The 17,478-nt window shown below is 38.8% G+C and overlaps 1 protein-coding gene across 4 annotated transcripts in view; it reads right to left on the reverse strand.

Moving 5' to 3' along the window:
* Window positions 1–14,902, reverse strand: part of Adgrf1 (adhesion G protein-coupled receptor F1) — a 37,435-nt gene extending 22,533 nt beyond the window's left edge. Inside the window, exons 1-5 of one of the 4 annotated variants that reach the window (XM_046456070.2) lie at window positions 14,516–14,902; window positions 10,369–10,514; window positions 5,852–5,985; window positions 3,021–3,176; window positions 1,711–1,759 (exon numbers count right to left, since the gene is read on the reverse strand). In XM_046456070.2, the coding sequence (XP_046312026.1) occupies window positions 1,711–1,759; window positions 3,021–3,089 (118 nt within the window). In that variant the 5' untranslated portion in view covers window positions 3,090–3,176; window positions 5,852–5,985; window positions 10,369–10,514; window positions 14,516–14,902. The remainder of the gene's footprint in view (window positions 1–1,710; window positions 1,760–3,020; window positions 3,177–5,851; window positions 5,986–10,368; window positions 10,515–14,515) is intronic. The other 3 variants (XM_046456071.2, XM_046456067.2, XM_046456069.2) reach the window with 3 other exon arrangements.
* Window positions 14,903–17,478: the final 2,576 nt, after the last annotated feature.

A 17,478-nucleotide genomic window follows, 5' to 3' on the forward strand; every position in this document is an offset into this window, starting at 1 on the left:
CTAGTTATTTCTGGAATTAGAAAGTTTCTTTCTGCAAGGGCAGATCTGCTACACTTTTTGTTTCTGGTGTCCTCACTCTGCCTTCACATATTTTCACCCTTGCACCCAGATATATTTTCATCCTTGGATCTTTGTATGTGCTGTTTCTCGAGCCAGATTGTCTAGGTTTGAATCCTTCCTATAGTCCCTATCTCTGTGCCTTAGCTTCTCTATCTGTAAAATAAAGATGACCATTGTACCTAACTCTGGGGACTAATGTGAGCTTTCTAGTGTTTTCGACTGACTGAGAGAGAAGATGAATTCCAGAAGTCTTCTCCCACTCCAAATTCATTTTGGCACATTCACATAAAACTTGTTCTGAAATTTCTGTGGCTCATCTATGGATGACTCAGAGATCATCTCAGCTATTTCTCATATACTACCTATCTCTTTAAAGGCTTGAATCTCCTCCCAAGAGGTGAGAACAGGGGAAAAAATGATGCTGGTCACACTGTCAATGGTTAAAGGTAATGGTTCTGGACCCAGATTAACAGGGTTCAAATCCTACTTACAGTTTCTATCTCTGTGCCTTCAATTCACTAACTGTAATGTTGTACATTGGATGTGAGATGTCCTCCTGAAAAGTTTGTGTGGCAATGCATAAATGTTTAGAATATTTAGAAGAGGTGTAATGATTAAGAGATTTGTATCCTAATCTGGATTAATCCATTTAATGGATTAATAATTTGAATGAGTTACTGGGTGGTAATTTTACTCAGGGGGGTATGTCTAGAAGAAGTAGGTCACTGGGATGGGGATTATATTTTGTTCCTGGCTCATTTTGTTCTCTCTCTCTCTCTCTCTTCTTCATAGCTGCCAAAAGGTAGGCAACTTTCTTCCACCATGTCCTTCCACCATGACATTTTGCCTCACCTTGGGCCCAGAGTAATGGAGTCCGCTGATGAGGAACTGAACCTCTGAAATCATAAGCCATCATAAAGATTTCCTCCTCTAAGTTGCTCTTGTCGGGTGTCTTGGTCACAATGACAAAAACCTGACTAACACAGTAAAATATAGATAATAGTCTTACTTCACTAGGGGGACTGGTGTGAGGATTAAAGTACTTAAAATAGTGTTTGACAAATAATAACAACTCAATATTTTTTCTGGCATTTCTACTGTCAGGAAAAATGTATTCGCAGCATTCCAAGTTGAAATTTGTATTTCATTCTCCTAAAGAAATGTAGTGTGTTGTGGTGGTACATTCTATGGTACTATTAGCACATTATTGTATAGCAAATTCATTGCATGGTTGAAAAATTTTTGTGGACTGACCCAGGAAACTTATTATTATCTATGTAGATCACCATTTGTATAAGGAAATACATTCTGTGCTTGAAACATCAGATCTGTGAATTAAATTTCAGAATACAACCCATTATTAGCCTGAGGGTTGTAACCATGAATTACATCACTAGGACTAAGGCATAGAAGAAAAGGAAGCATATGGAGCTGCAATTTGCCCCAGGAATGGCACAAGATACATATTTTTATTACATCATTTAATCATCACAGATATCTTGCTCTTAGGAATTACCGTTATTCTCATTTCACAGGCATGAACTATTTTGTAATGTGCCTAAGATCATGCAACCAGTCAGAGGCACTGCTGGGGTTATAACTCTGTTATCTTGGAACTGAAGCCCACTATACCAGGCTATGGAGTCTTACCTGCCTTTTCCACACTGAGTACTCTTTTTGTTTTGATGCCATCATTTCTCTGTTAAAAAGAAGAGGGAGAAAAGATGGTTATGGTAAGGCTTTAGAAAGTTGAACATCATAAGGGTTTGAGTTTCCCAGATGAATTAAAATCTTGAATCTAAAATCTAAGCCAAGCATGGTGGAAAAGTTGCCCTGGAGATGAATTTGAGCAAAGACCTAAATCAGGTGAGGAAGTGTCAACCCTTGGAGAAACAGCTCTCCTGGCAGAGGGAAAACAAGTGCACAGGCCAGGGATAGGACTATGCCTGATGTGTAAAGGCAAAGCCCAGATGAAAGAGCAGCTGAGGGGGGCAAGTGAGAGGAGAGGAGGAGGAGATGAGTTTAGAACTCTGGGCAGGCAGGTTGTGTTGAGCTTTACCGGCTGCAGAAAGGGTTTTACCTTTTACTTGAGTGGGAGATGGAGAGTTTTGAACATGCTTTAATTTACTTTTTGGAAGCCTCAATCCTTACATCACATTGGAAATAAACAAGCAAATGTGCAATGAGAGCATTTCAGGGGTTCTTGAAACAACACAAGGGAGAGATAAAGAGGGTGTGGAATAAGGTTGAGTCATGGAGACAGTGAGAAGTGTTTGGGTCTGGATGTATCTTAAAGATAAAGCAAATGATTTAGATACGGAATATGAGAACCATCACACATGACACCATGTTTTTTGCCTAAGCAGCTGGAGAAGTGATACCACCTGCTGAGACAGCAAAGGAGGAATCAGTTTAGTGAGATAAAATCAAGAATTTGATTTAGATACATGAAGTTGAGAACACTTTGGGTGCTCAGCTAGAGATAGCAAGTGGATATGGGGTGTGTGTTATGGGGGGGGGGGGGGTTCGGGGGAAACGTCTGAGATGGAGATACACATTTGAGAGTCATCAGCAGGCAGAAATCATTCAAACCTTGGTCCTGGAAAAAAGCATCAGAAAGGGAGTTGAGATAAAGGAGAGGGTTCAAACACTGCTCATGTCAATCCATATGCTTTTTTGTGTGTCCAAAAAGCCACACTAGAGAGTGTTTGAACTAGACAAGTTTTCCAAGATGGTTTCAAAGATCATTGCGCAGGTTCGGTCATCTGAGATCCAAAGAGACGGAATAACTTATCTAAGACACTATATGTAAATGTTAATGTTGAGACAAGAACTCAGGACTTCTGATTACAAGTCCATTAAATTATGCAGCTTCAGTTGCCTGGAGAGTAACCAATCTAAAATTGCCAGAGGAGAGAGGAGAGATGATTGAAAAGAAAAATGAACATTTGCCAACTCACCCCAAGGAAGCTGCAGTGGCCCTTAAAGACAGTGAAGAAAGAGATGAGCCACAACACTCCAGCTCTCATTTTCCACAGTCCCTCTCCTCTCCCTGGACTGCACGTGAGCAGCCAGGCACATAGTCTATGACTGAACAGGCAGCGCACCACGTAAGGCTGAGATACAAAGACAAGAACTGCAAGTCAAAATGTAGAAATGCACACACCAAAGGGCCTAACTGAGCCCGGCAGTCCCCTTGCTTGTTTGAATAGTTTTCCACTTCACATAGCCTGTGACACCATTACTTCAGCTCCCATTTGGAACTAGTAAATTTCTGTCTTTTCAAGCTTAGTAGAAATTGTTGTAGACCTCTCTTCTAGGTGATCAAATTTGATTAAACAGAGACTTTTAAAAAAATCATGACTTGCTTAACATTATAACTAGGTGCACTTATGTTTCACTGATACTTTCTTTTCATCTCAGGAAATAAAGAATTAAAATAACCCAAGATCCTGAGAACCATAAATAAAAGGATAGATTTTGAATGTTTAAACAAAAATAATACTAAACCACTCCAGAAAATTTCCTTCCTTTTAGCTGATGTAATTAGCAACAAATCGTTCTCAAACTTAAAGTTATCTCAAATAATTTGAACAAAACTCAGCACATAGAGGGTCACAAAATTAATCCTTCATACCCAAGTTTTTTGGTGTCAAAGAAAAATTATAATAGGTTAGAAATATCCTGCGCAATACAGTAGCAACTAACCACATGTGGGTCTCTGTATTTTAACTTTAATTAAAACATAAGTTAATTTAAAATCAGCTTCTCAGTCTTACTAGCCACATTTCTAATGCTCAATACCCACATGATGCTAGTGGCTACCATGTTGGGTGGCATACGATGAACACTCATGTCACTGCGAAGTTTCAATGGATAGCATTGATAGGACTTGAGAGAACATTTCCCTATCTAAGGCCTTTCAACATTTCTTTTACACCTCCACAGGAGAAAATATTTTTAAAATGTAATTCCCACCATTGGAATAAGTGACCTTGATTAGCAGTACAGAGAACAAAGTGGGGCTGTCCCTTCCTTCCCTTCCCCTGCTTCCTGTGTGCATTTTAAATGGCACACAAGTACTGCCATCCCCACCAGCTGTCCCACATTCTGCTCCCTGATCTAAAGAAATGGGAAAAGGCCTGAGAGGCAGAATAAGGACTATACAGCTGTTTTATAACAGAGACCTTTCCTAGGGTTTTCCAAGGAAGCATGAAAAATAAGCAACGTGACACATACAATTACGCATTTACTTTCCTTCTTGGGTGGGTCGGCCTTCTCAGGCCCCACCATCTTGCTCATTGAAGACTCCTACTAAATCCGTTGCACTAAAAATCTTTAGGCCATACCCCATGCTCCAGAACATTCTCCTAGGTTTTGCTTCCCAAAGCTTATCTACAGTGAGGCCTATTATCTCTGGCCTGTGCTTTCTACTTTCCAAATATGATGGATATTTGTCTCTAGAGAAGGATTTTTCAAACTTTTTGATGAGATCCCACAGAAAGAAATATATGTATAACATGAATATAGGCAAAACACATACAGATTTGGTTTTTTGTATCTGCTGGGAACTGGATCCATGATCCCTGAAAATACCAAAATTTGTAGATGTTCGGGCCCCTCAAATAAAATGCATAAAATTTGCATATCACATACCCACAGGTTCCCACATACTTTATTTAAATCATTGCTAGGTTACTCGTAATGCCTAATACAATGCAAATGCTATGTAAATAGTTGTTATACTATATTATTTAGGAATAATGACAAGAAAAAAGTCTCTATGTGTTCAGTACAGAAGCATATTTTCCCTTCATGTTGGTTGAATCCATGGATTTGAAACCATGCATACAGAGGCTTACTGTATTTTATTTTATGTGTGTGTGTGTGTGTGTGTTTGTGTACACACACATATATATACATAAAAATCTGAACTGTTTCTGAGATGTGCCTTGAATACCTTCTATTCATTTTTATTTACTTTATTTTTATGGGTAAATTGCCAAGCCTAACTAAATTGACTTTACACCACCTCAAGAAGCACAGCCAGAACGCAGAGGGAGTTTGGGTACTTTCCAGCCTCTTTCCCACCTTTCCTCACTTCCAGGGAAGATTCTTTAAATTTGAATTCCTACGTATTATTTGAGCCATGGTTTGTAGTGCTGGAGATGTCCAATAGGATCAGAGTGGTTTCAGTCAGTTTTTCAATGCTGTGACCTCAGGACTTGACAAGAACAACTTGAAGGAGGACTAGTGTGTTTGGGCTCATGGTTTCAGAAGTTAAGTCCACGGTCAGCCCACTCGAAAGCTCTTGGCCCAAGCTGAGGTAGGACATCATGGCAGAAGGGAGTGGGGAAGGAAAGTGGCTCAAGGTATAGAAACTGAGGGAGAAATTCTGCTCACCAAAGACAAAATATAAACCCCAAAGGGATGCCCCTTCTAGTCACACTAGTTACTGCCCAGTTAATCCATATCAGCTAGTTAATCCACTAATGAGGTTAAGGCTTTCATAAGCTAATCATTTCACTCCTGAACATTTCTGTGTTGTCTCACACATGATCTTTTGGAGGGACACCATAACAAGTTTTGGTGCATGTGGGTTTCATCTGTTTTCTTTCATGCTATGGCCTGCTTCCAGATGAAAGTCCTGGCAGTCATATGGATCTCACCCTCTCCCTCTCCCTCTATCTCTCTGAAAATATCTTTCTTCCATGTGTAATTCAGGCTTGAGGCTGAAAAACAGCTCCAAAAATCCTGGCCACAGCTCTAGACATGATGAGGAATTTCTTACCCAGTCTCCTTATTTCCTCTTCCTCTCACTCTGCAGGTGTATCCTGGGCTGCCTCCTTGGATTCACAAGCAATGTTAACTATAGCTGACAGTCGGGGCTTGGACTAGTCTTTAAGCTGATCATAAATAGACAAACTATAAAGAAAGAAGAAGGGTAGAGAAAGAAAAAGAAGAGAAGAAAGAGAAGGAGAGGGAGGAAAAGGAGAAAACTTTTAGGAGCTCATTAGGAAATACAGATCTCCCTATCTCGTACTAAACCTCCTAAATCTTAAACAGGTTAGGCCCAACCATGTATATTATTAAAACTACACAAGCAATGCTCACATCCAGGCAGGTGTGAGAGCTGCTATTTTATACTGTTTCCAGGATAAGACAAATATTTATGACCCTAGGCTAGTCCTGTGATAAAAGTTCTGCTTCGGGATTTGGTACCAAAGCTTGAACCAATGATTTTTTTTTTTGGTTTTTTTTCTTTGGTTCTTTGGCGCATATAATTCCTTTTGGATAGAGTTTGAATATTTAGCAGATAAAAACAAGACACAAAGACAAATTCAAATTTCAAATAGATAATGAATAATTTTTAATATAAGTATGGAATATTATTAATTATTACAAATTGTTATTTATCTAAAATTCAAATTTAAGTGAGCATTCTATAAATGAAAATCAAATTTGGAAAAAGATATCTCAAGGCACAAAATCAAAGAAGATCAGAGCAGACTCTGTAGCTAAACTGCCTAGGATTCAGGTTCTGGTTTTGACATTTATCATCTAGATGCCCTTTGACTTTTTCTGAGGTTCTTTATACCTTACTTTATTTATCTATAAGATGGGGGAAAAGTATCTAATTCATAGGTCCTTTGAAGAATCACACTAGTTCCTGCATATAAAATATCCAAAACAGTGCCTTGGAGGTACTAATCCTCAAGTGTTGTTGGACATTGTTAATCAATTTTCCATCGCTGGGGGAAAAAAATACCTGGGAAAAACAACTTAAGAGGAAAGAGTGATTTGGGCTCATGATTTCAGTCCATAGTTGACGACCACCTGAGACAAGGCAAAACATCTGGCAAAAGGATGTGGTGGAGGAAAACTGCTCACTTTGTGACAGCCAGATATGTGTGTGTGTGTGTGCGTGTGTAGAGAGAGAGACAGTAATGACCTATTTCCTCCAACTAGGCACCCCGCCCCCTAGAGTTTCCTATCAAAAGTTATTACTCCATTAATGGATTAATCCACTGATGAAGTCAGAGTCTTCATGATCTAATCTTTTCCTAAAAGTCCCACCTCTGAACATGGCTGCATTGGGGACCAAGTCTTCAACACCCGAGTCTTTGGGGGGAGGCTTCGTATCTAAATATTGGTGTTACTATTATTTCCATCTTATTACCAATTTTTATAGTTATTTGTTGGAATGTGTTAGAATTAGATTTTAATTCTGCGTCAAAATAACATATCAAAAATGGTGCTCCAGGCTTGATAGCCACCACTGTGTAAATGGAGAGATCCCAGCCTCCAGGCAATAGAAGGACATTTTCAGAGTAATTCAATGATCTAATTCAAAGGAAGGCCGTTAGCAGGGAGGATGTAGGAAACACATTGTGTTGTGTACAGAGTCATCATCACAGATCCCACAAAACTTTTCCTTTCCTAGAAATAAGCCCCATGGTACTTTTATCACTTGCCTTCCAGGCTAGAAAGATCCTGATCATTAAAAAAAAAATTCAGAATCCTTGTGTCCTTCCACAGATGAGGAGCTGTGGTCACCAGAGCATGGCTTATTTGCATCACACCTCACCTGTGGCAGCTGGAGGCCAGCTGGGCCTGACCTATGGCTGTATTAGCACTGGCTCCCATGAGAAGGCCTGGCTGTGGTGGCACCCCACCCTGACACTTCCTTGAATTCATTCGAGTTCATTTCTGATAAACCGTGTCCTTCAGTCTACAGTGAACAATCATCAGAATTTGCTATTATATGCTTCAGGAGATGGCAGCCCATTGTCCCCCTATTCTTTCAGTTATGTATTTATGGACTCCAAGTATCATTTATTTATGTCAACAGCTGGCTCCTGTGCTGTTCACATGCACACTTGCCAGCGTTTTTATGGACAATCTAATCTTAGGTATAGTGGAACTCTGAGGTTGCTTTTCTGGCTTCAGTATTTGTGGGATTATGTTTCATTCTCTATAAATAGAAGAGTTCTCAGTAGAATTGTCTCTTCTATCTTCTGTTCATACATGCACATGTGCACATACACCATTCGAAAGCACATACACATTAACAGAAAGAGCAGGTCACTACGCAGGAACTAAATGAAATCATGGCTCAAATAGAATTAGAAAGAGAACCCATCAAGCCTTGGTTGTTTCTACCTCTCACATTTTAAGTTTTGGGTGAGATTTCCACTGGGATCTGTCTGTGTAGGAATACTCAGGCCACTTGCCTTTGAGACAACTTTCCTTGTGTTTTCTTAAGTAGGCAGGTTAATACAGAAGATAGTTGAGAAAATAGGTGGGAAGACAGGAAATATAACCAATTCCATATCTGAAAAAATGTTTGGAGATTTGGGGAATTTTATGAGCCTAATTTCCTCTGGAAGGATAATAATCTAATTACTTAAAATTCTAGTGGATATCTATATATGTGTGTGTGTCCAGTAAAACTTTTAACACCTACTTTATATGTTAGTATGCTTTTAGCATGTTTATGAGTATAAGCATGGTGGGAAGAGATCGGATGAATTAGATTCTAACCTCAGGATTTTCCTTTTTCTGTGAGGACTTGTGAAACTTGATGGAATCTCTGGAGTCAGTTTCCTCCTCTATTTAGTAGAGGGTAAAATAAGGCAAACTCATTCACATTCAGACTCTATTACAACATGCCTATTTCCCGCTTCCCATTTATAGATTATTTAATTGTTCTTTTGTTAATGTCTGCCAGTCACCAGGTCTAAGCTTGAAAAGACCAAAAATTTTTAAAATTTATTTCTATTTTCTCCTCAAACTGCTTATGGACTGAGAACCTACTAAGAACTAAGCTCTTGGGTTGAGAACAGAGGTATAACTCTTAAGAATTCTAGAATTATATGTCTGGAAGGGACTAAAAGAATTACGTAGCTTGGTCACCTCTTCCCTAGGGACACATCAGCGATCTGTTAAGCCTTCATTTGTTTGGCCTCTGCATATGGAGAGCTTCCCGTTTCCTGGACATTGTGCCATATTCTGGCTATTAACAAAGTAGTCATGCAGGGCTGTCAGGTACTGTCATTGCACACATTAAGAGAAATTCAAAAAGCCATGATTAGACCTACTTTTGCCAACCTCTGGTGGATTGCTGAGTGTTGCTGGCAGGATCCCTATTTAAACTCTCCTGTTTGGTTGAATGGATGTCCTGTCAGAGTCCAGGTGGTGACCCTACTCCCTGACTTATCCTTTTCAAGCCCACATGGGGATAGGTTTTTTACAAGTTTGCACGTCCTTGGCCACTCCTTAGGACTTCAACTGGACAGCACTGCTCCCTTTGCTGGTGCTTTCCGCCTAGCACAGCCCCCTGTGTGTCCTAACAAGGATTCTGTTTTCCAATCTATTTATCCTACACTCTATATCTTCAAAGAGCATTATTCAGAATGATTTGTTCCTCTTAGCTCATGGCCCTGTGTCTGCTGGTGTCCAGCTAGAGTTCATTTCCCATGGAAGACAAGTTCAGCTGAATTGCGTCGTAAAATTCCTGACTGTAAGCCTCACGGGCTGGCCCTCTGCCAACCCCTTGTTACTGGAGATTTTCTCCAATCAGTAGTGGTTCACCAAGCCTTTACAGGATGACTAATAGCATACCAGAGAAGGTGACCAACTGTCTCCTCCAGCCAAGCCTTCAGCTTGGTAGGAGGCACCCAGCCTTCCTGGAATTCCCAGATCAGACAATTTTCATCTCCCCTACTTAACTATGCTTAATTAGGGTAGGTAAAACCAGGAGAAATAGAGCTTCCTCTTAGGTAGGTTGCTTTTTAAAAAAATGTACCTGAGCAGCGGCACTCCAGAGAAGTAAAATAAAAATAATTCTTTCTAATTTACTAAATGCTTTCCGATGTGTTGATTTAATGATTTAGGCAATCTCATAAATTAAATAAAAATTATTTCCAGGCTAGGGCTGTAGCTTAGTGGTAGAGATTTGCCTCATACTTGTGAGTCACTGAGTTCAATCCTCAGCACCACATAAAAATAAATTAATAAACAAAGATATTGTGTCCATCTGCAAATAAAAAAAATTAGAAAAGAATTATTTCCATTTTATATTTACAGAAAATGTAAAGGTTGGACCTGAATTCTAAACAAAAAGAATTTTTAAATTATCTTCCTCGATTTCTCTCCCAGAAGAACCTAGTACCTCCCTTGGAGTATGAGCCAGTCAGTTTTTGTTTCTTGGGGTATGATATAATTACAGTCATGATTGTTCATTTGATCCCCATCTGAGTCCCATACACATAAGCTCTCTTTGTGCAGAAAAATAAATGTGAGTACCATGAAGGTTGGAGGAGACTCAGATGTCTCAGGCTGAAACACAAACCATGGAGCCTGCTGGAAAGAACCTACAGAACAGGTTTTCTGTGGGCTTCACATGTCAATGGTCCACTTAAAGGTGCTCCCATCTCTTCTTCTGTGACCTACTTTAAATAAGAGTAAAGAATCAAGACTTCTCATTCAAGGCTATATGACAGATCTTAATCGTTTCAAATCTACTCCCCAGTAACTCTTATTAAAGTTTTCCTATACATTTTAATATTATTTTCATCAACAATTTTTAATTGTTTTTATTTTCATTACAACTTACTAGAAAGGAAAAGTAAACTTTTCAAAATTTCCCAAATGATTCTTCTATAAGCAGAACCAGTTACCTGTCATTCCACCTGTCCTGAAAATATTGCCTGCACCCTAACTCAGAAGCCTTGGAGACCCCATGCTGTGTACAGAAAGAAGACCAAAACACTCACAATCTGCCCTCAGGCAGATTGAACTCCCACAGTCTGCCCTCGGGCTTTCCTTCCATAAACTTCTCCTCCTGCATCCTAATTCCAGGCAAACCAGGATGTTTCCATGTTAAACTAAAAGTGCTGTTTTGAACAGTTTATACATTTTGAATTTTGACAGACATGACAAATTGCCCACCTAACTGATACCCATTTCTCCTTCCCTGATAAGGTGTGGAAAAGCCTGTTCATTACACTGTTTCCAACATCTTTTTAATGTTGACAAATTAATAAGCCAAATATCTTGTTGTTTTGATTTCCATGTCTTTGATAATTAGTCAGATTAAAGATTTTTCAGATGTTAATTAGCCATTTTTCTTTTCTGGCTTCACTATTTAAGGCATTGTTCTAAGGTTTCTCCTGGAACATACATCTTTTTCTTAAGAATCACTTCTTTGGAGCTCTTTATATAACATGGGTGTTAGATCTTGGGCATTTGTATTAAAATATTTTCTCATGGTTTGTCTTTCATCTTTTAACCTTTTATGTTATGTTCTTCTGCACAAAATTTTTAAATATTTATGAAATCAGAGTTGTCGATCTTTTCCACTATGGATTTTTAAACTTGGGGTCATGATAAGAATTTTTTTCCTATAAAAAGACTGTAAAAAAGATTCTCCTATGCTTTTTTATAATATTTCTTTAGTTTTTACTGCTATAATTTTTATAAATTTGAATCTTTTTATTTCATCTGTTTTAATTATATGAATATATTTTTTAAAAAGTCTTAGGCTTCTTAGATTTTTTTAATTATTTTTTTATGTACAATGGAAGAATGCATTACAATTCATATTACACATATAGAACGTAATTTTTCATATCTCTGGTTGTATACAAAGTATATTCACACCAATTCGTGCCTTCATACATGTACTTGGATAATGATGTTCATTACATTCCACCATCATTTATAACCCCCTGCCCCCTCCTTTCCCCTCCCACCCCTCTGCCCTATCTAGAATTCGTCTATTCCTCCCATGCTCCCCCTCCCTACCCCATTATGAATCAGCCTCCTTATATCAGAGAAAACATTCGGCCAACCTAGATGCCCTTCAGTAGATGCATGGATAAAAAAAAATGTGGCATATTTACACAATGGAATATTACTCAGCAATAAAAGAGAATAAAATCATGGCATTTGCAGGTAAATGGATGAAGTTGGAGAAGATAATGCTAAGTGAAGTTAGCCAATCCAAAAAAAAAAAAAATGCCGAATATTTTCTCTGATATAAATTTGAATCTTTAGTCCTTCTAGAGTTATTTTAGGTTTTGTTGTGAAAAAAAAAAAACAACTTATTTTCACTTTCTCAAAATAAATAAATAATATATGTATCTCATTGCTGTTCGCCTCTTTGCGTTTTCTTTATTTAATGGATTGTGGGGAATTCATTGTATTTATAACTTCATGAAATTTCAGGACTACTTCTACTTTCTACTTTTATTGTTAATTCCTATGAATTTTCATTTTCAACATGGCAGAGCCCAGGTTTCCATCAGCCATTTAATAGGTGCCTCCACAATATTACCTGTGGTGAGTTGAGTGTTTGCGGGGTAAGAGGGTCTTCACATCTCACTAGTATGTATGCTACAGTGTGAAGCTTAGCAAGTCTACAACCATCTGTGCTAGGAGACAATATGTTTTAGGCCATATGGCTACAGTTTGCATCATCTCTTCAAGTTTTCAAATTATTTTCACAACTACCAACACTGTGTATGAACCCAGTAAAGGACTGTGGAGATCTTGACATAAGGTGAGCCCACCTCCTATAAGACAAATGCTATCCAGGCAAAATCTTAAGATATATTTGGGAATAGTATTTCTCCTTCTCTGTAGATATAGGTATTCCCTGCAAAAGAATGCTAAAAAGGGGGCTAAAGGAAATATTTTGAATGTTGCATACATACACATTTAAATTGGGTGGGTTACATAGCACATAGTTTCATAAAGGGTGGCCTTGACAAAACTGTGAAATCAGTGACATTTGTTGTAGGAATGCCATCCCTACACTTTTGGAGTCATTCACTCTTGTAACACATGCGCTTGCCATTACTGTGCCCTGACATACTCAGTATTCTTTTGCTTCTTGAAGTGTCTGCTTGCTCCCATCCAGAGCACTAAAATAATTCACTTATACTATAGTTTGAATGAATGCACTCATTTATCTTTTTCTAGGAGGATATTTGCTATCCTTCACTGTGAAATGAAAGACAGTGCAGCACATATTGATGCAAAAGGGATGTTCTCCCCTTGTCCTCAATTCAGCAAAAGAAAGATCCTATAATGGAGATGCTTTCCCTATGTTTTAAGAAATTTACAGCCGTTCTGGAGGAACAAGGATGTGTGATTTTCAGTAATAATTCATATCAACTTGTGGTTGCACATGAAAGAATAGAGTTGGAAAGTCAAGCTTATTCCAAGGCTCAACGTGCACACATATTCCCATTTTCAATCTTATTATGTGTGGCTACTATTTTATAACTTAAGTAACCAGAGCAAGAAAAGTTAAATAATTTCCTTAAGTTGCTTTTTTTTTCTTTCTTTTTTTTTTTTTTTGTGGTGCTGGGGATTGAACCCAGGGCCTTGTACATGCAAGGCAAGCACTCCACCAACTGAACTATATCCTCAGCCCTCCTTGAGGTTATACTACTTGTCAATGGTACTAGTAACTGGTACTATTTGGCCATCTTTGTAAGATTGTTTTTAATTTTGGTTATGGGGGGGATGTATAACGGAAAAAATAACAACAAAAGCCTTGTGCTAATATTCTGATAGATTACATAATGTACTTTTATCTTTATTATTTTCTTCTCTGTCGTCGCCAGCCTGGCTCATTATAAAATTTAGTTTAAGGAAATCACCAAGAAGAAGCCAAGGCCATCACTTCCCCACACTTCATCCACCTAGACCTTCCTTGTATACTTCCTTCAGTATCTGCCAATCATTTAGACTCCCGCATGAATAGATTACATAAGATATCAGGTTTACATAAAGAGATTTGTTATGAAAAAGAAAAAGGGGAAAGAAAAAGCATAAATTTTTGAGGCCTGAGAGTTTGGAAATATAGTATGTCATTTTATATTTATTTGGGGAGGGAGCAAGGGCTGTTGATGAGGGTCAATTTGGGGATTTTCTGGAGGCCAGGGAGGGATTTAAATTGGGAAGTACCTCCCAGGCTTATGCTTATACTGATTCAGGTAAAGTTTAAATTAATTCATGAGAAAATAAACTTAATCTTCCCAAGCACAAATTTATTTTAGGAGATTGCTCTAGTTAACATATTATTAATTATCACTAGCTATGTGACTGATGTTTTAACAGGTATCCCTGGTGAAGTCATCTTTTTTGATGTTGGTGTCCCTCCCGGGGCCCCCAAGAACTCTACGCGGTGGTGGGTGTTCTAGCGAGGGGCCTGGGCTTTGACATCCAGCAGATGGCTTCAAGTCACACAGCAAGAAGCTGAATGGACACTTATTTCTGCTAGTTGCCCTTTTCAAATCTTTTCCTTTATTTAAAGTTCCTTAGGAAATGAAATATAGAAATCAGAATTTTCCCCGTGGAAAGAAAAATCTCTCCCATTAATGGGCAGCACTGTGATAACAATCCTCATTCTAAGGAATAACACCACAGCTGTGGAACTTACCTGGCGACTCCTTCTCACCCTGTAGCCCCGAAAGCCCGTAGTCCAGAGTGCTGGAGGCTCAGTCTGTCCCGAGCAGTCTGGAAAGACACCAGGAGCACTGCACTGAAGCACAGCAGCTGGCTGGCCCCGGCACACTGCCACTGAGTCACCAGCAGCTCCTGGGCAGGTTACTGCGTTCGCAGCAAACAAGCTAGGGACACACCCCCTTCAAGAAGGAAAATTAAAATAATAAAAAATTTTTCTGCTAACACTTCCTCCCTCTTAGAGTAGTCAACATCAGGGCTGGGGAGAGGAAGGAGAGAAAAGCACTTAATGACACGCCCCCAACCCCACCCGCAACCATAGGTGAGTATCTGAAATCACAAAAGGGAAATGTGAGAAAAATGCTCTGGAGGAACGCGGAACACCCCCACCCTAGATCAGTTTACTGCAAATTGTCACTCGTGGAGCTCTCCTGTCCTGACCCTGGACACTCTGGGTCACACCCCATGAAGCTGAAGGAATGCAGCCCTTAGTGTGAAATTCCAAGGAGGGCAGGTAGGTGCTCCAGTGGCCGGGTAGAGGTGCTGAATAGTGTTTTCTTTTCCAGCTTTCTCTCTCAGGGCTGAACAATCAATTCGCTTCGTCCCCAGATTAACTCAGACCTCTGGGTGAGGTAGTATAGAGTGGGCCGGCAAATAGGTGTCACCAGGGTATATGCTGAAGTTTCAGTTTGTTTTGGTCCTTAGAAAACCTAGAGCTAAACTTGATTAACTTTTTAAATAAAGATTGGTATCCTTTCTAAGGAATTATCCAGTTTGAAAAATATGAAGGGGTCAAGTTTTATTATGTATTAAAGTTAGGCACATTGGCTCATAAATTACTTTGGTCAAGGTATCTGCGATACTAGCCACCAGATCTAAATGAGCCAGGTACATTCTGTAGGGGGACAATAATATGTTAACTCTAAAACAAAACAAGTCACCAGAAAGAAAGGATAGGATATCTTCAAATTCCATTAACTTATTAATTTTATCTTGGTCCCATTAAGTACTCCATGTTCTACAAGACTTGAAGAGGTTTACAATAAAACGTACAAAACAAAATAGTATTAAGAATAAAAATATAAAACCACAAACTGGGACAGTTCTATATAAACTAAATGAACCATAGAAAGGGAAACTATAAGATTAGAAAACACAAGAAAATCATACAAATAATAATCTACATGATAATTGTGTTTTAGAAATTTTAAACCTAACTAACTCCAGAGACAGAGCTTCCCAGCAGTCAGAGAAAAGGGGAAGTCAGTCAAGCACATTGTTCTCATCTTCAGAAAAGAGGAAGCATCCATCTTCTTAGGAAGGAAAAATGACCCTTGGAGCAGTAAATTCTAATAGAAACATCTTTTGTGAATGGACACAATTCTCATTGTGTCCTCATGATCACACTCTTCTTTCCCACCCTAGCTGGGCCACTTCTTTTATATAATATCAAATTTATGGTGTCTCAAGTCCAGAGCTGGCCCAATAGAAAAATTTTCAGGAATGCAGATCCTATCTGATAGCCCCCAGTTGTTCCAGGGCACCAACATTGTTCCTTTGTCTCGTTAATAGCCTAGGAGAAATAAAACTGATCTCATGATTTAGTCAACTAAATCCCACTGTCCTCACGTGCCTTTTCTACATAAGTTTGCTTGTCTCAGAATCTGCCAGTTTTAAGTAGAGATGAAATTTCCATTCAATACAAATAACTGAGGACTTATAAAAATACATATTCTCACCCAGCTGATCCCATGTCTAATGAGGTAGGATTAGATGCCCTCCTTTCAATTTGGTACTACCCTTATTCTGTTCTCTGTATAAAAATGCATGGTTTAAAGGCCAAATGTTTTTTTTTTTTTTTTTCTGATATGCAGATGCTAATTCACAATGGTGGGGGTTAGAGGTACTTTGGATTAGGCAGAGGGGAGTGAAGGGAGGGGAGGTGGCATGAGGGTAGGAATGATAGTAGAATGAATTGGACATTATTATCCTGTGTGTATATATGATTACACAACCTGTCAAACTCTACATCATGCACAACCAGAAGAATGAGAAGTTATAATCCATTTATGTATGATGTGTCAAAATGCATTCTACTGTCATATACAACAAATTAGAGCAAATTTTTTAAATTTTTTTTTAAATGCATGGTTTTCAGGGGCACCTGAGTCGCTGACTTCTTAGAAGGAATGTGTTTATAAAACAGGGCAAATAAGCTAATTATTTGGGAGGGAGAGTGTCCATGAAATTGGGAGAAAAAGAGAAGGAGGAGGGAGGCAGGAGAAGGGATAACAAAATGTCCAGGATGTGTAGAGCTGAATGTGAGGAGGGCCAGAAGCTCAGAGGGAAGCTGTTATCTACCTCCAGAGCACTGTGTCATGGAAAACCAGCAACTTATTAGGGGCTGGCATATGTCCTTCAGAACCAAAAAAGCCCTACAGTTTCTTATTAGTGAAAAGCATTTTAGTAGGTACTAGAAAATGAGGAAACATGTAGACATTAATGATGTCACGAGGGCATTGATTTTTTTGAATTGAAATGAATGATTGCACTTGATAGTTTTTAAATTCCATTTTTAATAAAAGGAGCTCTTTTATGTCCAATATTTAGGTTGTTTAATAAACAAGGTGTACTTTTGAAACTGGTGACTCACCAATAAACCATTTATCCTTTTCAGTTTCCTCCTAAGAATCTGTTAATAAATTCAATTCTGAATTCCTAAGGGCTTCCTGATTGCAGGGCCTAACCCAGGAACCTGCAAAGGATGGAATAAAAGGAAACAGCATGGGGCTGAACACTGGGAAATGTCATTACATAATGAGGCCAAAGTAAAGTTAACTTTCTGCAAAGGCAGAGCTGAGGAAATGCTGCCCCTTGAATTTGATTGTAATGCTCCATCTGCTACAAAATGTCACATGCTAACCTATAAAGCAGGAACAA

The sequence above is a fragment of the Marmota monax genome, unplaced genomic scaffold, assembly GCF_021218885.2.
Source record: "Marmota monax isolate L192 unplaced genomic scaffold, Marmota_monax_Labrador192_F-V1.1 WCK01_AAM20220418_F8-fsc00281, whole genome shotgun sequence".
Classification (NCBI taxonomy): domain Eukaryota; kingdom Metazoa; phylum Chordata; class Mammalia; order Rodentia; family Sciuridae; genus Marmota; species Marmota monax.